The sequence below is a fragment of the Anthonomus grandis genome, chromosome 18 (assembly GCF_022605725.1).
Source record: "Anthonomus grandis grandis chromosome 18, icAntGran1.3, whole genome shotgun sequence".
Lineage (NCBI taxonomy): Eukaryota > Metazoa > Arthropoda > Insecta > Coleoptera > Curculionidae > Anthonomus > Anthonomus grandis.
In genome coordinates this window covers 10,951,524-10,979,168 of record NC_065563.1, presented here as the reverse complement: position 1 = coordinate 10,979,168, position 27,645 = coordinate 10,951,524, and the positions used below count along the sequence as shown (strand labels likewise).

Here is a 27,645-nt window from a genome sequence, read left to right as displayed (position 1 = left end):
TCATTAATCCTCGCTTCGCACGGTCACTTTTATACACATTAAATTTAGCGTAATTATCAAAAGTGTTATTTAAAACTTTGTATAAATGGAAAAATTGTGTTTTCGTGAAATTATTATTTTGATTATTCACCATATTATTAGGTTCTAAGATTAATACATTACTAAGAAAATGGGATAAGGTGTACTTAATACTAGATATGTTAAATGGTATATATGTTAGTGTGGTAATAATTAACAATAAGGCATGAAGCCACTTCTTCAATGTAATATTCATTATTAGGTAGATTGTAGACCTGAAGGGCCTGGTATGGGCTCGTTACTGTTTGAAGGATCAGGATCGGGAGTAGTGGTGACATGGTTTGATCCACAGAGTCTATACTGCAAAAATTTTCCTCAAATGGTACCAATCTTATACCTGGATAACGTCGAACTGGTCTAGATAGGATGTGGTTTAACACACAGCTACGGATATGTTTTATCAGTGTCCGCAGAACTGCAATCTCTATATTTAGTTGGAAAAAAAAATCTGTCTATTTTCCACTAAAAATGTTGAAACACCTTTGCAGTTCAATGTTCTTGGTAGCGCATGAAGAATTGAAATTCACTTTCGCACAACGGAACTTCCGATAAAGGACGAAATTGCGCTATCCTGTTCGCAGCGCCAGTTAAATAACAAGATCGACGGAGCTTCTTTTAAAAAACATTTATTAAAATAAGGTTAACTAGGAGTACAAACGTATGGTGAACAATAATCCCGAACAGCGAGCTTTGACACGGAACTAATGCTAAACTTAACCTAACGACGATCGTATATAATGACTATTCAAGGGATGTGACTTACTAATAAATTGATACATATACCATAATTTATGGGTAATTCCCAGTGGGATGGCAGTGGAACTATTTTTTTCCTTTTAACCTATTAAAAATGTTACGGCTCTCGCGATATACTAATGAAAATTCATTGTTAAACGCTAAAAAACTACACTGTTGTCAGTCCTATTTTTCCTTTTAAAATTTAAATAGAATAAAGTAAAAATTATGCATAACATAACTAAAATTGGCAACTCGGTTGAACCCAACTATTGCATTCTTTTGCCGGCTACTGACTCAATAGAAGAATAGTATACAAAAATGTTACATAGGCATCGCTTTAACTTTGAGTGAAAACCTCATTAAAATGCCTCGAATAGTTTGCAAATTATCATGGATAGAAATAATATCAGTCATAGTTCAACTGAAACAGCTGTAGTACAGTAAATTTTCCATCTAAAAGAGAATTTTTAGCAAGAAACTCATCCTCAGGGAATCCCTTATAATTCCCTAAAATAAATATGAAAATCTCTTAACAACTTTTTAAGTTATCCTCAAAAATGTCTTTCTAATTCTTGCTTCTCACCTGCTCCTCTAAAACTCCCATGTTCACCCGATGCCTCCCACTTTCGCCCTCTTCTTCTTCATGAACGGAGGTTCCGCCCTCACTAATGTCGTCATCGGCGTCGTCGTCCATGTAGAGGTCGGTGCGTCCCAAACATTCGTTGACCAACGCCATGGCGTCGCACAAATTTTTCACGGAATCCCGGGAGGCCCTGCGGGTCGCTTTACTACGCTCTGCGCCGGTCAAACCGCAGGATATTTGTGCGACCACTTGGTAGTACAGCAGGTTGTACACCATTTGGACCGTTGCGGTGAAATAGGCTGAAAATCGGTTCAGTTCGAAAAAAGTTATTTAACTTAATAGTGGAGAAATGTGAGGAGGGTTTACATAGACACTTAAAAGTCAGATGGGATTTCAGGTATTCATCGTATGCTAGGTACCTGTTTTATTAAGTTTTATTGAGCTTAATACAAAAAAAACTTGATTTTATAAGAATTTATATACCTTATATAAGCTCGAAAAGGGCCCACGTTAATAAAATATTTTTATTTCATGAAACTCGTTTAATAGTTTTATATGTATAAGATTAAAAAATCGATTCCAGTCTTTTCTTCCAAGACATGAACGATAACAGGTATGGAACCAGCAAGACGGCGCAACATGTACATAGTACGATAAGGCAATACCTTGAAAATATCAAATATTTTAATATCTTTAATAGAATGTTAATTCATAGATATTCAGATATCTTTTGGCCAGCTAGTAGGTAGCCAGATTTAACCCTATTAGATTTTTTCTTATCGGGTGATTTAAAAGAACAGGTATATCAACACAGACCATCCACAAACGTAGAACATTTGGAAACAATTATTACGGAAACAATTTTGAGGCAATAGTAAATTGATGATAAACTTACACGCTTCTTAGGCAATTAACATTATTAGCACTGTATACAATGCAATTATTGTAAAATAAATAATTTTGTTATTTATCAATTAATTTAATGCAACACAGAGGTTAAGAGGCGTAAATGTTTAACGAATAAAGATATTAACTGATTCTTGAGCAAAATTTATATTTTCTAATATATATAATCGTATACGTGTGGACAAAAATTAATATCTGATGGTTGCATTTTAGGTCTTGGACCAAGCAGAACTTTTTATAACGAATATATTTTTTGAATAAATAATAAAAAGTTCTCCATACGGTGCGAGCTTAAGTGGACACACTGTATAAGACTGTTTTAAAAATGTTTTATGCCAAATCACTTATTGCTTTATAAACATATTTTATTAAACGATCACATAGTTATCTATAAAACTTTGTTATAAAATACGATTCTTTATAAGACAGAATTATTTTCATTAAAGTCGTTAAGTAATATTTTATTGTTCAATACGCTCTTAATATAACTAATAGAAAATAATTTTGTTTCGTAGTAGACTTTGTGTGCTGCTTGAGTTTAATTAATAAATATGTAATATGTAAATATTTTTTTAACGACGTCACTGATAAAGATTTCTTGTGGCAATAGCATCAACAATGCGATCGAGCGGCGTTGCAATGTTATTGCCCTTTTCTGACATTGTCTACATTCACTAAACTTTAAATATTGACTCCTTTATAGAGTATCTTATCATATTTTATTCAAAGGGGAACAGTAGTATGTATTGTTTTGTGCTTGCAAGCAAACAAACTGCCCATAGTTCCACCACAATGTTAATTCTAGCCTTTCAATGCTCTAGATGGAATATTTACACACCCTCTGTATATGCCAATATTATTGACTGAAATTCAACCCAATTACCAATAACAATTCCGATTAATTAAAATCAACGTACTTTGGTCCAAATGGAGCGGCAACAGCAAGACGAACTGCAAAAGCAACGCGACCGGATCTTTCAATAAAACCGGCACCTCTCGCTCTATGGGGGCCAAAGCGGTGACCGGATCCTGGATTCGAACTCCGCACAATTGCTGGAAGGTCATCCAGGCGGGCCAGCGCATTATGCTGCGGGCGACGCGCGCGTGTACCGCCAGCACGTGCAGTAAAGGAACTGAAAAAAGAAAATCAAATTTAATTTAAAAAAAGAAAAATATGTTCTGTGAAAGCACAGAACATAGCCATCCCCCCTAGAACAATATCAGCAATGGTAACATGTGGCTATGAAAAGTAAATAAAAAATTTTCATTTTTCTGACGAGGTGGTGGATGAGCCTTCAATATTGCAGTGATTTTTATTCGATTTTGGCGCATTACATTTAATTTGATTTCAAATTGTAACTTAGAAATTAATAGATGATACAGCTACTAGGTCTACTATGATAATGATACGTCTACTTTAGTCCATCCAGTCGATTAATTTCTAGGCCAAAATTTGAGATTAAATTGTGTTCTATAGAAGATGTTCATACAATTATTCAAAACATGAAAACTAATGCTTGTAGCACAGATAAAATCACGTCATATATATTAAAATATTGCAGTCCATTTATTGATCCTTACATAACTAATAATATCATCAACAGTTGCATAGACAAAATTATTTTCCTTAAAGTTGGAAAACTGCAATAGGAATACCTTTATCAAAATCAAAAAAACGAGAGACCTTTAATGACTTGCGCATTATAGCAATTTTACCTGCCATTTCGAAAATAATGGAGAAAATTTTATAGAGCCACCCCATGATCTCAGAATTGCAAAACGGGTTTCGTAAGGGGTATTGCACAGGACTTGAAAGTATTCTTATACTATTAGATTACTCCAAGGCATTTGACACTATAAATCATCGACTCTTGTTGGCAAAGCTAAGATATTACGGTTTTGACGTCGACTCACTCTCACTCATCGCGTCATATTTCTCTAACAGGTCACAAAACCTGTTTGATAATGGTGTGTACTCGGAGTCTAGTGCCATACTATCAGGAGTACCTCAGGGCTCTATCCTTGGTCCCCTTTTCTTTATTATTTACACGTCTGAACTTACAATAAGCTCTCTTCATGACGATACCCAGATGTACTATCACTTCTCTTCAAAAGACTTTGTTACTTGTAACGAAACTATTAATCATTGACTAAACAACCTAAAAGATCTCTCTAAAAAACACGACCTTCAACTGAATCGATCAAAATCAAAACTTATGCTGTTTGGTAAAAGAAATCAAAACGAATATTTAAAAAATAATATTAAAATCAAAATAGATGACCAAATATTACCATTTTGTAATGCTGCTCGTAATCTGGGTGTTATACTTGATTGTCAGCTTAATTTTTCCGATCATGTTAAGCAACTTTTACAAAGGTCATACATATGATATATTAAGCGATATCATTATGGCCCTTGTCTTCGTCAAGCGGAACAATATCGTATTCAAAAGGTGCAGAATACATGTATTCGTCTAATTTAAAATTTAAGAAAATCATATCACGTATCACATAAAATTAATGATTTGAACTGGTTAAATATGTCAAATCGTAGAACTCATTCAATTAAAATTTATTATTCCTCGACATAATACAAGTACATACAAGAAGTCTTTTACTTATAATGCGATTAAAATATGTAACTCCTTGCCAAACAATGATTTACTACTTCATAATTTAACTAAGTATAAGTCAGGATTTAGGTTGTATATGTTTAGAGAATAGTTGAGCTCCTATTTTTTAATATTTAATCTTTATATTATTTTTATTATTATGTATGATTACCGAAAATTTATTCATTATTTATTAGGGTTAAGTGTGAGTGGCCTTAGGCTAGACTTCGCCTTTTTTTCATTTGTAATATTTGTCAATCTGTTGTTTTCTTTTCAATAAAAAAGACGATTATTATTATTATTAAATTAAATGCAAATAAAATTAAAATAGAAGAAAAAGCAAGCAGAAAAAAACCCAATTCACTGTAATTATACATATATACATATATTATAACTTAGGAATACATATAACACATTTTAACTGTACAAACTACACTATAAGAATGTAAGATGATTGGCCACTATAAAAACACCTAAACATTTTTGGGGGGAATTTTCTATAAAACCTAAAAGGTTATATTTCAAATTCAGAATTCAAATTTATTAATCAATTTGGTTAAATTATTTCTAGTCATATTACATAGTTATTTAATAGTCGAACAAAATTCAACATACACCTAGATGTATAAATACGTGTTAGTGGCTGTAAATAAATAATACAAAATTTAACTAAACAAATTTATAACCAACCTAAATCAAAATACCTTGACTCTATATATCTATGAATCTATATATAGCTTGACCTATACTGTTTATAATTCTCACAGAAAAAAAAACATTCATCACACCACCATATAAACATAGATATACAGTACGGCTCTTAATTTCCCTCCATTTCTCGCCCCGCTTATCTTTTGAATGCATTTATATAAAAATTTGAAATTTGACACACATTGTTAGCAACCTAAAAACTACTTTTTAGGTACCTAGTTCATTTTGCAAAACTTCAGTATGGCGACGGGACCAAGAGAAAGGACGAAGGTCGATGCGATACACCGTTTGAAAGCTCCCACTGAATGCTTCATGGTCCTAAGTAGTGGACCTAGATTGGACCCCTGTGGAACTCCAGAGGTAGGCATAAAGGATTTTGATTTGTAGCCTTCAATTTCGACAAATTGTTGATGACCAATCAGATAAGATTATTACAAAGCAATAAGCTTTTCAGAAAAATTAAACAGTTTCCTCAACTTTTCCAGTAAGTAAGACACAGTGATCTATTTGGTCAAAGGGAGTTTATATTACATCAACTTGGCTTTTTTCATCAAGGGCAGAGGAGAGAATTCGGGACAAGGTACAAAGGTTGGTTATACATGATCTTTTGGTAAAGAAACCATGTTGATCTATTGATAGTTTCGATTGAACTTGAGGAAATATGGAATTATAAATAATAATCTCAAAGATTTCGGAAACCATCAAGGCAGGATGATGCAAGTCCTCATTCAAGCAGGCTTCAATGTTAACATTTGCAAAGACCAAATTAAGAAACCTAGAAGTAGTGGTTCACGGTTATACTGTCCAAGAATTTCGGAGAAGTTATTATAGAAGAAGTTAGATATAAAAAAGAATGTAGATCATATATTTTTAAATGATTGCTTTTGTCACCTAGGTGCATCGCCGCTTGAGGATGGAGTCTTCTCGCAAATATTTGTCAAAGTTACTATTGTTTTTAACTGCTTGAAATCTATAACTTACTCTATTATGTATTTTTCTTAGTGTTTTTGCAGTCTTTGCACATACATACGAGTGTTTAGTTATCTAGGTGCTATGTTGTAATACGTGCTTTTTTATTTTTATTATCTGTCAAATCAATCTTACAAGTTCCTGACAAATCTCTGACATAATGATAATATTGTGAATAGAAAAGTGTACAGTACAAATACTATGAATTATAATAACTCTTCTAGAATCCGAATTTAACCTAATATTGACATTAAATTAACCTTTCTGATGTCAAGATGAAATTAAATGATGTAGTGATTTTTTGCATGACAAAGTGGCCATATTTAGCGCATATAATAAGTAGGTAATACTACGCAAATACTATGCAGGCGGAGAACCAGGCATCGGTGCTGGTTTTATTTTCGGATTCCAAAAAGAAATATGATCTGTTAAAGAAGAGATACCGAAAGGGAAAAGTAACGGGTGACTCTTGTGCTATTGCGCTGCTAATATTTTCATAAATGAAGAAATGAGAGCTGCGGTATATAGACTTCTCAAATATTCATATCAACTAAGAGAATACGGATTGAGAGAACACGGGCATTGTGTACACTAGGTTGAACCAAACAGCGAAGGCCTTCAAAAAAAAACTCCCGAGCAGGTTAATGAAATGATCAAGAACAACACAAGGCAGGTACAATAATCCTTAAAGGAATAAAAACAATATAAATATAGGTATGTTTTTCTTAAGCACTAAAAATGGTGCATGTATTTTAGATGACTACCTTAATAATTGTGATTTCTTATATTGTGATAATCCTTTAAACTTAAAATACACACTAGATGATCTCTCTCTTGGAATCTTGTAATTTTTCTTTTGATGCCATTGGTGTTTCGGAAACCCATAAGGTTTTAAATGTCAAAAACATCACCTCCCAAAAAAAATTTAATTTTTTTATATTAGCCCTTTTTTTTAGGCTTTATGGAAGACCGACGCACTGTTACAAGACCCTGTGTCCCCTAATCATTTATTCCAGGTTTATGACTTACCAATGCAATCCCGTTTAGGTAACAAGGGATTCGGGGGATCGCTGGCGGCCGTGACCAAAGTACCGCCGCGCTGCACCAGCTCCACCTCCAAATTCGTTCGGGCGATCGAGGTGACGAACAAAATTAAACTTTGCGTAATCGGTTTCTCGTTTTTCGGCTTGAACAGGGCTTTTAGTTGGGTGCTGTTGGTCATATCCTCCATCACTTTACCGATGGCCTCCGCCATGTTCGAGGAACTCTGAAAATTCAACCTCAATTGATTTTTTTGTGTAAGCTTAGGAGGAGATTAATTAATAATGGTATGATTTAAGACCTTAGATGAATAAGTTTTAATGTACCCACTTTTTGTCATTTAAACACTTCTAAGACCCATAAATCCTTGACGATCACTATGAAATGATGCTTCACGTCTCTAGTGGTTTTAACTAGTTATGAAAAGAGACATTTTAAATCTAAAAGACAAATTCAACATTTTGCAAAATTATTTTTAAAATTTGGTTATTTTTGCATTTTTAATTGAAGGCGATTTATTATCATCCTTTTATCCCAATTTTTACGGAATATAATATAGAGAGGAAATAATAATAATGTAACGAAATTCGGGAACACACTTTTATTGTCAACGTCAAAAACACTAACCTAACTCGCCTTGACTGTCGTTTAATTGTTTCCAAGGTAAAAACTGACTAAACAATTAAAACTGAATGAATTGTCACGAAGCGCGTCCTTTTTAAAACCCGATGGAACAGTTTCGAAATATTTAGAATTATCTTCATTGTTTTTGCCCAAAGAGACCAATAATTTTAGGAGAATACAGACAGTCAAAGCAAGCAAGTATACAAATTCTAGAAAATTAGAACTACAGGGATTTACAATAATATAACCTAAATAACCTAAATTGGGGCCAAAATGGGGCTCTCAAACAAGATGAACTACTTAAAAACTAAACACTATAGATGAAAATAATAAACCAAACGTAAGTAGAACCCTAAAGAAACCCTACGAATCAACTTTAACTACAGAATACTAATAAAATTGTACAAAAACTAGCAGAATAATTAACGTATTTACATTTTCATAATAATAATTTAAATAATCTTTTATACGTCTCAAGACCCCAGGACCTTCAAGGCTTTTTTGTTCTAGAGTTTTTAAATCGTAGTTCAGGCATTTAACGTTATTGGATACATTTCAGGGATCTGACGGAATCTTTAAGTAAGTTGAAGTAATTTTTCACATTTTTTACGCATTCCAGGGATTCCAGGGAGTTCTTATACGTTCAAGGCCTTGGTAATAAATTTTCATATTATTCCAGGCATTTAGCATACATTTTCAGATCTTCCAGGAATCTGCAGAATTTTTTGTTTGTGGGGCTTCTGGAATCTATTTGTATATTCTATAAAACAGTTTAAAGTAATTTTCCATGCTTTTCAGTGCCTCTGCAGCAGCCACTAATATACATTATATAAATAAAAAATTCGACAGCATTTCCTATATCTTCTAGGTCTTGAAAATATCTTCCAGGAGTCTAAAGTTATTCTTCCCAAGAATTTAAAGAAATTTTATACATCATTCAAAGCATTTAGCATAATTTTCAATTTTACGGTCTTCTGGACTTATTTTGTGTGGTTTTGCAGTAGTTTGAAGTAATTTTCAATGCTTTCCAGTCCCCTGTGAGTTACACTGAATGTTTTAAAGGAATTTTAGGAAATATATCCTGATTTCCAGACTTCAGGAGTCAGTTTGTTAGTCTGCCAGGAATATTAACAAATTTCTCACCTCTTTCAGGATTTGACGATAACTTTTCAACATCTTCTAGGCATAAAACTTCCAGGAATCTGACGTCATTCTTCCAGGAATGTATAGTAATTTTTCACTTTATTCGAGGCGTTTGACGTCAATTTTTTATGTATTCCAGGACTGCTTATACCTTCAAGACTCTGGTAATAAATTTTTATATTATTTCAGGCATTTGGCATCATTTACCATCTCATCCCGGAGTTTTAAGAGATATTTAACGTTTTTCGGGCACCGGGAATTATTTTGTATGTTCTTCCAGGAAAAGTACGTAATTTTAAGTAACTTTTATGCTTTAGAGTGTCTTGAGAGTCACTCTGTATGTTTTACAGGAATTTTAGGAAATATTTTCTGCTTTTCAGGTTTCATGGAGTCATTTTGTCTCTCTTCCAAGGATATTAATTAATTTTTCACGTTTTCATGCTTCGCCAATAATTTTTTAACATCTTCCAGGCGTAAAACGCCACTGTATGTCTTCCAGGCCTTGATTATAATTTCCAGGTATTTAACTGCATTTCCTATGCCTTCTAGGCCTTGGATTAATGGCAACCTTCCAGAAATCTGACGTCATTCTTCCAGGAATGCATAGTAATTTTTCACTTTATTCCAGGCGTTTGACGTTAATTTTTTATGTCATTTTTCCAGAAATTTAAAACAACTTTTCACATCACTTGGCATAATTTTCAATATTACGGTCTTCTGGACTTATTTTGTGTGGTTTTGCAGTAGTTTGAAGTAATTTTCAATGCTTTCCAGTCTCCTGTGAGTTACACTGAATGTTTTAAAGGAGTTTTAGGAAATATATCCTGATTTCCAGACTTCAGGAGTCAGTTTGTTAGTCTGCCAGGAATATTAACAAATTTTTCACCTCTTTCAGGATTTGACGATAACTTTTCAATATCTTCTAGGCATAAAACTTCCAGGAATCTAACCTCATTCTTCCAGGGACATTCCAGGCATTTGGCGTCGGTATTTTATGTATTCCGAGAATTTCTTAGGTCTGTTCCATGTCTTCCAGGAACCTGAAAAAATATTTAATGTTTTTTGGGATGCTGAAATTATTTTGTATGTCTTCCAAAAAAAGTAAGTAATTTCCATGCTTTCCTGTCTCTTAGGAGTCACTCTGTATTTTTTACAGGTATTTTAGGAAATATTTCCTGCTTTTCAGGTTTCATGGAGTAATTTTGATTGTCCACGAGGAACATAAACTAATTTTTCATGTTTCCAGTACTCGGCAATACCTTTTCAATAATTTTCAATCATATAACATAATATATGTCGCTTTTTATGTCTTTCAGAACTCGGCTATAATTTTCAGCTTTTCCCGGTCTCGAAAATATCTTCCAGGAGTCTGAATTTATTTTTCCCAAGAATTTAAAGTAATTTTTCACATTATTCCAGGCATTTGATGTCAGTTCTTTATACAGTTTATCGATTTCAGGGACTTGGTAATAAATTTTCATATTATTCCAATTATTTGACTGCATTTCCTACCATCGAAAGACTTTTCTTGCATCTCTCACTAAATTGAATCAAAAAAATTTCAAGAGAAACGAGCAAAGGGCAATCTTGCTAACAGCCGGTTACTTGGGGTCTGATGAAGTCTTCCTCATACAAAAATTACTACCGATTACTGGTTTCTTTAATAAACTTACTGGTTTCTGATCGTTATCCTTCAAAAAGCCGCTGAGTTCGTCCAAAATGTGTGACATGCTCTCGTTCGGTCGCGCCCTCACCATTTGCGATTTGTCCCCGTATTCGGTGGATAACGGTAACACCGAATTGGCCAATTGTCTGCACAACGGGCACAAATACTCGCCCCTAAAACACCATTAAATTTAATTTGTCAGATGTACGAGGATAAGAAGGTACTCACTTTTCGGGCGACAAAGTCTGTTGTCTCTGCTGGGACCTTAGGGAGTGCAAGTAGCTGTTCAGACAGTCCAAATGCAAGTGGTGCCCGCAGGTTTGTACGTGCACGCCGCCGTCCCATCCGGTGTTGACCGCTAGGAACCATGATTGCTAAAAAAGAAGGAAAAAATGAGAGGAAATGCTAAAAAACGGGTGTAAATTATTGAACCTAATGAATAAAATTGCAGCAATTGCTTTTCCTTATAAAATCTAAGTATTTACTTGAAAAGCAATGAATAAAACCTGAAGTAATTGCTTTTGCCTCCAGCAATTGCTGAAAAGGTCAGAAAATGATTCTAGTCAAAGCTTTTTCTTAAATATTAGAAGCAATTACCATCACTTGCTGAAAATGTTATGAATAAATTGAAGATAATATGAAGGACTTGCTTTTAGTATTGGAGCATTTGCTTAAAAAAATTTAAGGTAGGTCAACCGCAGCATCATTTTTCTTGATAACAGTAAATTCGTTCATTTGTGGCTACAAACCGAAGTTTAGTGTGTCGGTGTCGGTTAACATGGCTGAATATATGACTGTGCGTAAAACTAAAATACACAGTGTACGTAAAAATTGCAGAGACGATGATTTTAGAAAGTTATATCGATTTGACCGTGAAAATGTTGACTGGTTAGCAAATTACTTCTTAAGTAGTACTGGTGAAAAACGAGGAGCTGCATTATCACCTCAAACTAAGATAAAAATATTTCTGAGAGTATTGGCCAGGCTTTCAAAATTCTGTAGGTGAAGAACTCGGTGTTCACCAAACCACTATCTGTAAGACATTCACTTCGGTAATGAATGCAGTTTTGGAGAAGGCCAATATCGTTATTAAATTTCCTAGAAGTGCTGAAGCTGTTGTGGAAGCCAAACGGTTCTGGTCAGAGAAATCCCGTTTTTCCAATGTCACCGGAGTGATGGACTGCACACACGTAAGGATTCCAAAGTTTCAAGAATTCGGTAATGAATATATAAACCGAAAAAGATATCCCAGTATTAACGTGCAGGCGACTTGTAATGCAGAAGAAATATTCACAAGTGTCGACTGCCAATGGCCAGGCTCTGTGCACGATAGCAGAATTTCTAAAAATTCTAACATATACAACATCCTTAAGAACAGCGCAGAAGAATGTGTACTATTAGGAGATGATGGCTACTCAATATCGCCTTGGGTTATGACTCCCTGGAGAAATCCTACAACCCAACAGCAGCAAAATTATAATGTTTTCTGTCGAGAACGTGTAATAATTGAACGATGTTTTGGGCAGTTAAAAGCAAGTTTTCCTATCCTTCAGTACAAAATTAGAAATAAATTAGAAAAAACACCATCGATTATAATTGCCTACGTTGTGCTTCATAATATCGCAAAACATCTGCATGGTGAAGATTTCAATTTTTTTTGAAGAAATCAATTATGAAATTGACGCACAAAATAACGATATGCCAACAAATATAGTTCGTCAATTAGGACAGCAAAAAAGAGAATTAATAACTGAAATGCTCTTCAATAATCGTGTAAGTATCTATAATTGTAGTTCTCAAAAGCATATTTTATAGATTTTATATGCAGTGCCAGCGTAAAGTCACGCATATATTTATGAAAGCGTAAGGAAATGTTTTTTTAGAAAAACGCTTGAACACGTCAATTGATTTTCGTCAAAAAAGTTCAATATTTTTTTAATTTATGCGTATGTGTGTGTGGGGGGGTTAATAATTTCTTCATCACTATCAAATTCCCCCATATTACGATTATTTATCTTTAAAAAAAATATATAGACTTGTACCTATGTTCTAAATAACTCGTTAGTTCTGCGAACGAAAATTCGAAATTTTGGTCTCTTGTCGCCGAACTGAGACATAAATAATAATTTATGAAAAATAATTTATGAAAAAAAACACAAATATCTGGGATGGCGACGATAAGGCAGGAATTTTGATGAGTGGACGATGCAAAATTTTCAAGTTCGGTACCAAATAAAAACCTATAAATAGGAGTGGAGACGCGTGGACAAATAAGCAATTACTACATACATATAGGAAAAGCAGCATTTGCTTCAAAATTTTATTCATATCAAGATCCAGCAATTGCTTTTACTTATAGCATTTGCTAGTTAAGCAATTGCTTTTGCTAAAAAGCAATTGCTTCAAGTAATTGCTAGACTTTTATTCATCAGGCCCATGGTTTTTATGAAATGGTGAAGGGGTCGGAAATTAACAACAATAGGACGAAAGTTTTGTGCAATTGCGATTTAAATTTTACAGGGGTTCAAGGGATGTATAAGGGAAAATTTACGAGATAGATTTAAGGGATATTTTCAACCCCTGTATATTTTTTTGCAAAACGCTGAAATACTGCTCTACTTCAATTAATTGAAAAACCCAAGTACGGATTTTCAAGTACTTAAGTTATGTGCAACTTTTCGTTCCTTGAAAAAAAAAGTTCTTCCCAAAAAACTATATTTTTTCAATCTCCTATATATTTTCTTGGAAAATGCTGAAACATGTGTGCAATTAAATTAATTGAGGAACCCATATACGAATTTTTAAGTATTTCCGCCTGAACATTTTCAAGTTATAAAATCCATCTTTTTCAATCCCTGTATATTTTTTTGAAAAACGCTAAACTAGGTATCCAATTAAACTAATCGAGGAATCCGAGTACTAATTTTAAGGTATTTTGAGAAATTCATGTTATGAAGTTATGAACAATTTGTCACTTTTTTGGGGAAAAGTTTTTTTCGGTACAAATCTAATTTTCTAAATTATCAAATAGGCTTGTAATAAAATTACTTGGGGAACCCAAATACGAATTTCTGAGTATTGCTGTTGAGAAATTTCCATATGAGCAGTCTGTCATTTTTATATTTTTTTTTTTCAAAATTTTTGTTAATTTAAAAGTGGCGAAAAATACTTTAATAAAGGGTCCACTTAAAAATCAATCCAGTATTGAACACCACTTAATTTTAACCTTTGGTTTTTTGCTAAAAGCTTACATAGTATAATTTAAAATAGTGTCTTGGATATAGCTTGCAAAAATTAGATCTATATTAGATTTTATCGATTTTTAAGGGCATTCGAAACTTAATTGTGTTTTCCCACAATTGGCACTTGGTCGCGTTATGCATAACTACGTCCAATTCTAGATGCCAAAAGGCTATGTCTTTCAGCAGCTCCAAGGGCATATATCATATCAACAAATTCCTAACGAGAAAAATTCATATTGATTACAAAATCAACAATAAATTAAAAATCGATTAATGATTTTTAAAGAAAAAACATTGATCTTGTCTACGGCTGTCATAAAATTAATAATTTGACAATTATTATTTAACGTTTAAGCCAATGTTTCTAAGCAATCTTGATCAAAACTTAAAGAATACCCGTTTTATGCATAGTATTTTACAGAAAAGTTAAAATATCTCAAAAAGTACTTGGTTAAGCTATAGGACATATTAAATAAAAAATGAAGGTATTTGAGGGACAAACTTAATTAGATAAAAATATACAGGATGTTCCATTTGAAAAATTTGAGATATTGCGTATTTAATTTCAGCAAGTTTGAAAGTTCTTTAAAAACACCTTGTATTAAAAAATTACAAATTATCATAGTCAGCCTAGAGGAGGTACCCTAGACCAACTGTGGTACAAGTTTCATAGGCGCAGAATAAATTTTAAGTTTAAATTATGATTTTTTAAACGAACCCTCTAAAAGGCAAAAAATAACATAAAAAAAATTAATCACGTTGCAACGCCGCACGGAAATTTTAAAAACGTTATACCAAAGTAAAGTCTCTTTTTGCCTCACATTTTAGTACCATAATATACAGGGCGTACAACTTTGCTGTAGAACTTTTTGCTCTACCTCGTATAGTTAAGGCGCAATCTTAGCCGTACACCTTGTTGGCACACCCTGAATTTGGTTACTGCTTTAATAATTAGAAAGAACGCCGTACCCTTTCGCCACTGGTTTTTTTTGTTATAAAAAAACATTTTCTAATTTTTTATTTCTTTTAGAGCATATCTAGTCTCTTGGTAATTTTTTGTCCGATGCACGGTTTTCGCATAAAAAAAATCATTATAGTGGATAGCTATAACGCCTACATTTGATGATCTTAATCAAATATTAAAAATTCAGAGATTAGAGGGACACAAAGTCAATGGTCTTAAAAGATGTTTATTTTTAAAAAAATGATTACACGTGTTTCGCCCTAAGGCATCGTCAGATCTAAAAAAAAATAGAAAGCAGCCCTAGTACAAAAACAACAATGCATAGACACAAATTACAATATAGAGATTTGACTTACCGGTAAAGCTATAGGATTAACACCACAAACATTCAAGTTAAAACAAAAATAAATACATAGAAAATAAAAATAATATTGACGTTCACATTAATTTCGGTGTCAAAACTAATTAAATAAAAGTAAACAAAACAAGCAGAGTGAGGTTAAGTTGAACGGGAGAACGGAAAAAAAGCAAAAAATAAAATAAAAAATGAAATATGACTTGGTCGAGAAATGAACCAGCGACCATCGGGTTCGTAGGCAAGCGCTTAACTTACGTGCTATCCAGGTCGTGATAAATATTGTTGAAAATTAAATGCGGTTCGAAGGTGAAAACATCATTCACACAAGACAGTACAGGACTCCTTTTTGCCCTTGTGATTTCCATCTTCTCTAATAGGTCAAGCTTCTTTCCCTTGGGGCACTCACGAAGGATTTTACATTTTCTGGGATGGAAGGAAAGTGTTTTGAGGACAATAAATGACTTGCAAAAGCCGATTTAGTCTCGGTGATTTCGGTATCTTTGTGTTTATTATATTCTCTTAAGTGTTCCTGCACTCTCGTTTTTATTTTCCTTCCAGACTGACCAATGTAAACGGCATTACATTCCCCGCAGTTAAGTGAGTAAACTCCCGATTGGGTTAAGGGTTTTTTTTATCTTTAATGTCTACGAGCTTTTTAAATAATGTGTTGGAAGAAGTTAATGTGTGAATGATATCTGTAAATTATAGTTTTTAAAAAATTTAGCAAATCGGGAGGAGATACTACCAAAGTAAGTGAGGCAATGAAATCTAGAATTTTTAATGCTGGTGTTATGGATTAAATTATAGGAGAGCTTGTATTTATTATAAAATTTGAAATAGATTCTATTAATTATACTTAATAGAAACCCATTATTTACTGCAATCTGTTTAATTGTAGCTAACTCTTTTTGAAAGGCGCTTGCTGATAATGGTATTTTGAATAACCGGTAGAAAAAGGAGTTGAATGCAGCAAATTTATGAGAATACGGGGAATTAGAATCAAACTGGATAATGTTGTCCGTCGAGGAAGGTTTTCTATAAATATCAAAGGTGATTTTGTTGTTATCTCTAGTCAGCAAAAGGTCTAAAAAAGGAAGCTTACCGTCTTTTTCTTTTTCTAAGGTAAAAGTTATGTTAGGATGTAGAGTTTAAAAAATATAAAAAAATTATCCAGTCCGAGTTCATCCCCACTCCAGGCCAAACAGACATCATCCACATACCGTTTGTAAAAAACAATGTCCTTGGCAAAGGTACTGCACATTATCCTACTCTCCAGGTTATGTATAAAAATCTCACTTAAAAACGGGGACAGACAAGAGCCCATGGCCAACCCATCGGTCTGTTTGAAGAAACAATTGTTAAATTTAAAAAAGTTTTGGTTGAGAACAATCGATAACAAAGTGATTAAGTTGTCTATAATTAGCTTAGGTAAGGAGGTTTTATTTAACAAATTCAAGACAAGATCAACGCGATCCTTGGGAGGTATACTTGGAAAGAGGTTTTTAACATCTAAAGATATTAATATCGTTTTTTCAGATATTGGTGTATTTTTAAGGGTGTCAGCAAAATCTATAGAATTTTTGGTGGAGTAAATGTTATTAAATGCTGTAATATCTCTTAAGACTTTATTAAGCCACGAGGATAGTAAATAGCAAGGTGAATCTAAAAAACAAACTACAGGACGAATGGGATAGCCAGTCTTATGGACCTTGGGTAAACCGTAAAGTAAAGGTGTTTTCGGGTTCATGGGGTATAAAGTATATCAAGTATTACTTTTATAACTCCATTTTTATGTATTACATTTGTATTATATGAATACACTTATCAAACCTATATATTTTTAATATAAACCTTGCCAATGGGATTTGAGCTAACGGTATTGTAAGGAGTCTGGGTTTGCTGAGAAAGAGAGGTACTAATATTCTTCTCGGGTATTTGTAATAATTTTTCTACGGTTCTTTGTGGCGGGTGTATTTAAGTTAGGATTCTGATAAGTCGTTAATAGTGCATTTTTCGGTTTTGATATTTGATACGTCTCTGGTTAGTATTTAATTTTTTTAGATAGCAACCCCTATTGCAATTTTTTTTTAAATTTTGAATTTATGGCTATTAAAATAAATGAGACTTTAGTTAGTTACTAGCAAGTCCTTAAGGAGTAACAAATTTCCTGGATATTTTTTTTAAAAAAACGCTGACAGGGATGCCTAATTAACTTAATTAGAAAATCTAAATGCGCATTTTCAATTAATCCCTTGAGAAACTTCCAAGCTCTATGTGAGCAATTTGCGACTTTCTTTTTACAAAAATCAAATTTGTCAACCTCCCGTAAATTTTTTTGTCCAATAAAATTAATTGAGAAACCCAAGTATAAAATTCACAACTTTGCCCCTAATAATAAACTGCCCAAGTTATGTCACTTTTTTGCAAAAACTTTTCGTCTTTTCGTTTTAAACGCCTATAGAAGTGCCTTGACTCTAAACCTACTCCAACATTGTTTTCAAGCATTAGAGGATACTAAGAACCACTCCGGTGAAAAACCATGAAACATTATAGAATATTTTTTTAATTGAACACTTACAGGATCAAAATGTCTATCGAGCTCCTCAACCCTCTTATCGAATTCCGCCGATAAAGTATCGTCCTTCCTCAACAAATCCTTCTCGTCATCGCACGTGGGTAAAGTAGCCCTTTCCGGTTGCCCGAACCTCCTCCTATGGCCAATCACGCTGGTCGCCTGGATCAACACTACCAAACCCATCGGTTTATCTTCGGTACTAGGAGAACTAAAACCAACAAATCAGTATCCAAATTTCCGCAATTCAACGCACCATGTCACCTTATATTACAAATAACACAGTCGTACTCTTGCTTACTGATCGGCACCTCGGTGTCGTCCATATCCTCGGACATGTCGTCCGTTTCCATTCGTTCCTTTTCGCGTTTCCAAAAGTCGTTTTGTTTTTTAGCGAATTCCGCCATCAGTTTTTCCTGTTTTAAAAACAAAAAAAAAAATAAAACAACAATAAACAAAACAAGGCGCTCCTTATAATACTTGTCTCTCTTTAGCACGTCGCCTGCGCTCTTCCCGCTCCTTGTTCTCTCTCATCTGTTTCGCTTGTTCCACCTCTTCCGACGAGGGCCAGATCTCCTTACGGGTTTTCTGGATGAAGGCGTGGCAACTGGGATCGGACACGGAGATTTTCTTTAGGAGTTTTCCCACGTAGAAGGGACCGTCACCGCAAGGGACCTAAAAGGAAGCGTTAAAATTGTCCCGTTTTTAAAATAACTAAGTGAATCCTACCTTGTCGTCTCCATCGACAAAATAATCGACTTCCTCGCTATCGGGGTCGAAACTGTCCGGGACCCCGGACAACTGGGAGTGCAACTTTAACAACAAAGAGACGATACTTTCGTTGATTTTTACGGAGGGTTGGTCCTCCGGAAAGTCCTGGAAAAACAATCGATTATCAAAATATATGTGGGATTCAATTATTTAATGACCAATAATAATGTACAAACATATTATATTCAATTCATATATAAAAAAAATATTAAATTTTAACTCCTAGTAGGTTTCTAAACGAACTATTTTATTTTGGCGAGGTTCACCTTCTTTGATAATTTAGCTTTGTTTGCAGTGACAGTTCTGAGCGCATCCCGGATCAGTCAAGAACTCTTCATCCTTTAAGGATATGCGCCTGCCTGATTCATAACCGGTTCGGAATTTATTTCAACCGCGAACGATCCACGGACTGTCAACATTTAAATTTGTTTGGGTTAGTATAGGATATGTTTTTCGATTGTTTCCTTTATGAAGGAGTTTTATTTTAAATTTTATCAGTGAAGATTAAAAGCAAAAAAAAATGGCTAATGTGAATTATGAAGAAGGTTTTTTATCGCATTAAGCTTTTTTCTGTTTTAAGCTCTGGGTATAAAATCAGATCTAGTAAACCAATAAGGTAATTGTTTGCAAAACGGTTTTCAGTTTTTTTTTAGCAATAAATACGACATTTATTGTTTAGGAATTATGTATTGATCACAGGGATTATTAATCTGTTGGCGGAAATACGAATATACCTAAAAAAAAAACTTTTTCTTACATAAATTGTTTTTTAGAGTTATCCCATTTCTTACAATTTAATGCGTCTGGCTGTGACCCATCGACTTCTGGTCATACCAGCACCAGCCAAGAAGATCTAAAAATCTAAAAATTTTCTAAGGGAAACTAAGGGAGCTTAAGGGAAACTTAATTGTTGAAAATTACTTCAGCTGCTTATAAAAAATGGAAATTGAAAATTGAAAGGTAGTTGAAAATTTAATTTTTTTAATAAAAAGTAAAAGAAAATTAGTTCATCTGAAAAAAAAATTAGAAAATTCCTAAAAAATAAACGGAACTAAGTTTTGCAGGATAAAAATCTCATCCAGAGCGTTGAAAATTAATACATTTTTACCGGAAGTAGAAGAAAATTATTTCAACTGCCTGGAAAAAAAGATCAATTTCATCCAGGCAGTTTCACATTTCAACTTGAGTATGAGTATGAGTCTAGTTTTAAGTATTGGAAATAAAATTAAATCTCTTCAACTGCCTGGGAAAGACTTCCATCTAGGTAGTTGAAAATTTAAGACTTTAACTTCCTGGAAAATTTTCAAGAACTTCTGGATAGTTTTGAACTCTTGGAACCTGAAAGAAAATTACTTCATTTGCCTGGAAAAAAAGATAAACTTCTTTCAGATAGTTAAAGAAATTTTCAAAAAATCAAACAAAGTTTCCAAAAATTGTAAAATTGTTCTACATCTTCTAGATAATATTTAACAATTAAAGATGAAAAGAAGTGATTTCAACTGCCTGTAAGAGGTTAGAATTCTCTTCCAGGCAGTTGAAACTTAGTTTTTTTCTTGACCAAAAATTAAAAAGAAATTAATTTAGTGGTCTGGAAATAAAAAGGATAAATTTCTTCCAGACAGATAAAAGCTTCAGAGATTTTCAAAAAATTGAATAAATTTTACAAATTTTTGACTTTTGCTGAGTATTTAACTATTAAAAATGAAAGGAAGTGATATCAACTGCCTGGAAAAAAGGTGAAATTTCTTTTGGGCAGTTGAAGATGTCTGACTTCAACTTCCTGGAAAAATTTTTAAAAATTCTTCCAGGTAGTTTTTAGATAGAGCAAAAAACTGAAAATTCTCAAGACAATTAAAAATTGAATAATTTTCTTCCAGGCAAGTGAAAAATTCTGACTTTAATTTCTTAGAAAAAAAACAGAAAATTCTTCTAGGTTGCTTCTTATTATTAGAAATAAAAGCAAATATCTTAAACTGCCTGGAAAAAAGGATAAATTTCTTCCAGGCAGTTGAAACTATCTAACTTTAATTTTCTGGAAAAAAATTAGAAATTTCTTCTGGATTTTTCAGGTAGTATATAAGGCATTCAACTACTTGCAAGAAGTGGGAAATTTTTGTTAGGTAGTTAATTATTTTTTTTACCGAAATTTGGAGAAAACGACTTTAATTTTCTAGAAAAATAGGACGAGCTTCTTCTAAGCAGTTGAAAATTTCATTGTTTCAACTGGAAACAGAAGAATATTACTCCAACTTCCTGGAAAGATTAGAAAATTCATCTAGGTACTTTTTAACTTTTGTGAATGAAAAAAAAATACTTCAACTGCCAGTAAGGAGTGAAAAATCTCCTTCAGACAGTTGAAAAGTTATTTTTTTGTACTAGAAGTAGAAGGAAATTACTTTAAATGCCTGGAATAAAAGACGAATTTTTTCCAGGCAGTTCAAAATATATGACCTCAATTTCCTGGAAAAAATTAGAAAATTCTTTTAGGTAGTTTTTACGTCTTGAGAATACAAGGAATTATCTTTAACTGCTTGGAGAAGAGCAGCTTCAACTTCCTAAAAAAATAGGAAAATTTTCTAGGACTCTAGGTAGTTTTCTACTATTGGAAATAAAAGAAAATTTCGGTAGTTGCGTGGAAAATGAATAAATTCTTTTCTATCTTATAGAAAAAAGTTACAAATTAATGTCACAGCTGGAAACTGTGAGAATAGGTGGAAGGTACTGGAAGGGGCATATAAAAAATTTGTTGACAACGATAGGCAGACAGGCAGGGGAAGATAGGATTTTGAATATGCCGATGTTATGGAAGCAATCCTGGGACATAGAAAAAATATCAATCTAATAATTTTGCTTTCAAGTGAAACAGTTTCCTACCCTAAACTGTTAAAGAAAACAAAGAAAAATGACGACCCACTTGAAGCTAATTTACAAGGTGATATAGTCACAGTATAACATATAGGACAATATTTTAAGATTTTTTTTTTGCCTTAATCTCATATTAGGCAACAAATATTTATACACTCTGCCAAATTTTAATTGTTAATTCAATTTGATTCCCCAAAAAATATTGTGAAAACTATACATTCAAAGGGACACCAATAGCTAAAAAATAATATATTTCTCGATATATCCTTTAAAAAAAATTCTCTGATGTTATTTAGAATATTTTTTTTTTCATTTTTATGCCACCAATAAATTTCTTAAAGGTCTACACTTACTTTTACCTTTAAAATTCTCTGTGTATTTGAATTTAAGTACGTTATAGCAGTGTTAATCTAATTTTAGATGTCGAGATTCCCACTAGCCTGCCAGAGAGTTTAGAAAAGCTCACTCAAAAATTCCCAAATAAAAAACTCAAAAGTAATATTTTGACAGAAATTAGCCGAAAAAATTATTTACTTCAAGAGAGGAACCAACTGCTGAAGCAACATTTAAAAAATAATATTAATATTGATACGATTCATTTTAGTACGTAGCTCTCGTTTTTTTTTTTGTAGTTTTCTTTAGAAATTTGAACTTTTTGTTTGTTATCAACTTTAGAGTTATCTACTTTTGTTTTCTTTTCATTCAAGGGTCAAGAAATATTAATTTAATGAATAAGTAATGTTAAAAAAGATCTTTGTTTTATTTTAGATAAAAATACATAGATATTACTGTTTCAAATTTTATTTATATTTTAAAGTTATTATAGTACAAAGGGCAACATATTCATTATTGCATTCCTTCTCATAACGCCATTTCTATGATCCTGATCAGCTTTAATGACATTTCCCTCAACAACAATTTCTTCTTTAATATTGTGTATTTCCTCTTCTGGCATATATTATGCAAAACTGCACAAGCTCGTATTAAATGAATAATATCTTCTATATTCTTAATTTTGACATGATACAAGATCTGATAGACAATTTGATTTGATACATATCTATTTTTACAATTATAATTTGTTTTTCGTCTAGTAAGGTGTCCATTGTCCTTAAAAGAGGTTAAAAGATGTTTTAAACATGGATATCCACTGTCACCAATGATAAAGTTATCACCACACTTTTCTTCAAGGGTGTTTCTTGGTTTTTCTTCAATGGGGAGGTTCTTAAAACCCTGCTGTCATAAACTGACCCAGGATATCCTACAAATATGTTCCTCATTTTTCTTCAAATATAAATACCAATTGAATACTCTTTGATGTTCAGCTATACTGTATGTAAGAATTTCCTATTTTATTTACTAAAATTTATTACAAATTTTAAATATTACTGCACAAACATTACTGTAATTAGTTAAGTGTTGTTCGATGTCCATTTTTTGCTCGTTACCATGCCACTTAATAATTTCAAGAGACAAGTTACTTAGAAAATATCCATTCACACCCTTCTTACAACCTTAAAAATCGAGCCTTTACTTAGATTAAATCGATCCACAACATTTCTAAAAGACTCTGCCTCATTTCCAACAAACCAAAGAATTTTAATAGTTATTTTTTCTGAGTCTTCTTCCTGTTCTTTATAATATGGAGATGCAGCAAATCGATCTGCCGGTTCATTAGTGAGTGCTGAGCTCATTCGAAAATGTTGAAAATGCAGGTTGTCATCAAATTGTGGGACAATGTTTTCAAAATATCCAACATTTTTGGGAACTTCAGTAACTTCCAAGAGGTTCTCCAGGTCCTCATCACTGGAACTTAAAAGATCAGACATGGTAACTTTATCACGGACAACTAATCTTAAACAAAATCGATTTAATTAAAACAGAAATTGCTATTTAAGTAACAAACTACCCATAAAACTAATAACAAGCAGTAGGACAAGCAATCATTATTAAGACGTACCAAAAGTCACCTAAAGACATAATATTTCTCATATGTTAAAAAGTTAAAACGTTTAAGTAGTGCGATACTTACCAGCAATTCTTACCTGTGAACCGGTGTTTTTGTTTTTTAACTATTCCATTGACAATAAACTTAGTTTTAAGTAAAGGATTAAGTGCTTTTTTTTTAAATTGAAACCCCTAGACGACAAGAAAAAGCCTACATATATAAGGGTCAATATTCAGAAAATAACTTATTTCAACCTCAACCTATTACCTTTAAACAATTTATTATGGATAGTAGATTCTATATTTATACAGGGGGTTTCATTAATATTGCGAAAAAATTCAGGGGGAGTCAATTAAAAATAATAAAAAAAGTCCCAATAAACCTATGTCCGCAAATGCTTAATTTCTAAGATACAGGAAATTTGATTGCTTACATAGGCGCAAACTCCGCCCCCAGGTTTATTTGTTCTATCTGTTCTAAATATAGTATACCCGTGTAAGTCAACCAAGGAGTCAGGTATTTTATTTGAAAGCCATATTTCGGTTATAAAAATAAGATTTGGGTTTGACAGTTGATTTTTGTAGACAAACTCGCTGTATTTAGCCAATAAACTGCCTAGGTTTGTATATAAGATTTTCCATTGGAGAAAAGATGTATCTCATCGCTTTTTGTGTCAACAGACACAATTTCTGGTACCCCTTTTATGTACTTGATGGTAAGGTTATCTTCACCCCTAGCATTTTTACGTTCAAGTTCTTCTCGTAATTGGGTTAAATAGTTAAGTTGATTTTTGGTTTTGTCATCTGATATTTTGATAGGGCGGGTAAGGTCATTATCCAGGAGTTTATTTTTGTGCTACCATCAGTAAAGGTAACTTTAATGTAGCGAGGGCTTCCTCCGGGTTTTGGTACTTGGCCCAATCTCAAAACGGAAATTAGAGCTGACGTGCTCATCTATGACAGTTAATGTTTTCATGACCTCCGTAGTATCCTTCTGCTTACGAGTTGTGATGTCACCAAGAGATTCTGGAATCCCTTTAATCAAGACGTTTTTAGATCTATTTATTCTTTTAACCGCTTCGGCGGTGACTTCTTCCAACGTTTTTGGTTCCAAAACAGCACTTGGAGTCCTCGTTTGAGTCTCAAGATGGCTGATTTTAGTGTTCAGTATATCGATTTTGTCTAAAAGCTCCACTTTTAATGCCACGATAGACTCCCTCATAGCGGTCAGTTGATCAAAGCTTTCATTACAGCCGTAGCAAAGGATTTTCAGTGTTTTGATTTTAATGCACGTAAGGCGCGAGTGGTCTGTGGAGAAATTTGAACGACCTTATTATTCAAATGAACGAATCTTGGCAATGGGTTATTTCAATGAATGACCTGGAGATAAACGGGTCATCAAAGAGAACCGGGTCTTCCCATCCCTAGTGTCGTGGATTGAGCGCCGGCTGTAGATACTTTGCAGTTTGCACATATCCCCGCCATCGAAAAACTATGGCTGCTTGTTTACGGTGATAATGAAAACAATACAGCAATGTATGGATAGTCCAAATCCCGTATAATCCGAACGCCCCAATTGCGTAAAATTGATTCCATAATCTGAACACCGTGAATTCTTTAACTCGAACTGTCGGTACGTACGCGAGCGTGGCGTCTAGTACAAAAACATGATGCAACATTTAATTTATGTGAGTAGTACATAATTGTAAGTTTGTTCTTGCAGCAAGACGTTGCGTGGTTTTATAGCTGTTTTGACGTGTTTTATGGAAAAAGTAGAGTTATCTAGTTGTGTTCAGTTGCACGCTGCATACAGGGTGTCATTGAAATGGTGTAAAAAAATTCGGGGGGTGATAGTACTCCTAAAAATTTTAAAAAAAGTTCCTATAACTATAGGGCGGAAAATGCATATTAAGGGAGTTAGGGGCACTGAAAGGGTAAATTTAAAAAACGGTTTTTTGAAATTGTAGGCTTAAAAAACGAGATAAAATTTCGAAAAAAAATCCTCTGCCATAAATTTTGACCCAAAATCAAATGGTGATACTGAAAAATAATTTGGAAAATCGGAAAGGGTAGTTTTTGCAAGGGTAGGGGGTTAATTCGTGAATAACTTTTTTTAGGTTATTTTTTTCGCAACGTGGGTTCATTTTTTAAAAACTACATACTTTTTCCTACAAAAAAGGTACTCTTGTTGCACATCGCCCAGAACGATGGTTTTCGAGAAAATTGAAGGCAAAAAGTTTGCTCTGATGGGTTGCTAACTGGTTAAACAACATAAACCTATGAAAGTTATGGGGTTTCAAAAGTAAACACGTAGTTATTAAATAATTAATTGAAAAATCTAAATTTTATGATTTTTAAAACATCTTATTGCTTTAAAAAACGAAATAAACCAATTACCAAAATTCCTTATTAAAATAATGCATTTCTTAATTCATTCATAGTAAATGTTCAAAGTGACCACCATTCATTTCAATGCAGACATCTGCTCTTCTTCTCCATGATCTGCGTACCCTGTGGAATATCCCTGGGGTTGTACGAATTTGATTGGAACAGTCGATAATGCGTTGACGTAGTTGCTCTTCAGTATTAATCGGCACTGAGTAAACCAAAGTTTTCAAGTGGCCCCCGAAGTAGAAATCTAATGGATTAAGATCTGGTGATCTTGCTGGCCAAGCTTGTGGACCACCACGTCCTATCCAACGCCTCTCAAAAACTTGGTTTAAATGATTCCTCACCGCTAGCGGAAAATGAGCTGGTGCACCATCATGCATAAAATACGTGATCTGCCTCTGTGCTATGGGAACTTCCTCCAAAAGTGCTGGTAGATCATGTATTAGAAAATTAAGGTAACTTTGACCATTTAGCCTAAAATGTTTATTATTATAAATAACAAGCGACTTTTCAAAAGGTGTCAAATTAACCCGGGGGTAGAAAAAATGGTCCAATAAGTCTATCGCCAAGAATTCCCGCCCAAACATTAACTGAGAATCGAATTTGGTGTCGACTTTCCACAACAGCATAAGGGTTCTCATCGGACCAGTGATGTGTATTATGGTAATTGAAAATTCCATTTCTTGTAAACCCAGCTTCATCCGTGCATAAAATATTTGCCAAAAAAAGGGGTTCTTGTACCTGTTTTCTTAATAACCAACGACAGAAGATGACTCGAGCGGGATAGTCTGCCGGAGCAAGAGCTTGTACCCTTTGGATGTGATACGGATGCAGGAGTTGAGTCTTAAGAGTCATCCACACAGAATGGCGACTCACGTTTTCCCGCGCTGCAATTCTCCTTACAGATATCCCCGGATCTTCCTCTACATGTGCTAAAATGCGCTCCTCAACATCAGGTGTACGTACCATCAAGTTACGGCCACGGTCTTGGTTTCTATGTCCAAATGAACCTGTGTCTCTTAGGCGCTGATGAATTCTCGCATCCGGTGAGAAGGTGCCCTGCGATTTGGATATTTTTGGACATACAAGCGCTTAGCCAAAAGACCGTTTCCGTTTGCTCTTCCATAAATAAAATGCATATCTGCCAGTTCACACACAGGGTATTCCATAATTTGTGAAATTTTACGTTTACGCACACTTCAACAACAATCAACTGACAAAAATATTTATGAACCAGAACATTTCTTTTGCGTACATGCAAAATAAATAAAGTGATAAGACCGCATACCTTCAATAGCTACGTTTACCCCGCGAGTACCAAATATTCAGTACGCGGACTAAAACCTCTACATATTCTCAAACCTATTAAGTCACAATTTGGAATAATTTACGTGTAAACTTGTCAACTCGCGCACGTTGAGTTTGAGAATAGGGGATTGGGTCCGCGTATTGAATATTTGGTAC

At 33.6% G+C, this 27,645-nt stretch overlaps 1 protein-coding gene across 1 annotated transcript in view; it reads right to left on the bottom strand.

Annotated features, from left to right (window-relative positions):
• The window catches only part of LOC126746819 (E3 ubiquitin-protein ligase Ubr3-like), a 70,693-nt gene that overhangs the window by 22,355 nt on the left and 20,693 nt on the right, over positions 1-27,645 (bottom strand). Inside the window, exons 10-18 of the mRNA XM_050455217.1 lie at positions 18,937-19,083; positions 18,688-18,882; positions 18,472-18,623; positions 18,214-18,418; positions 11,300-11,445; positions 11,079-11,244; positions 7,627-7,864; positions 3,223-3,438; positions 1,400-1,698 (exon numbers count right to left, since the gene is read on the bottom strand). Coding sequence (XP_050311174.1) covers positions 1,400-1,698; positions 3,223-3,438; positions 7,627-7,864; positions 11,079-11,244; positions 11,300-11,445; positions 18,214-18,418; positions 18,472-18,623; positions 18,688-18,882; positions 18,937-19,083 — 1,764 coding nt within the window. The remainder of the gene's footprint in view (positions 1-1,399; positions 1,699-3,222; positions 3,439-7,626; positions 7,865-11,078; positions 11,245-11,299; positions 11,446-18,213; positions 18,419-18,471; positions 18,624-18,687; positions 18,883-18,936; positions 19,084-27,645) is intronic.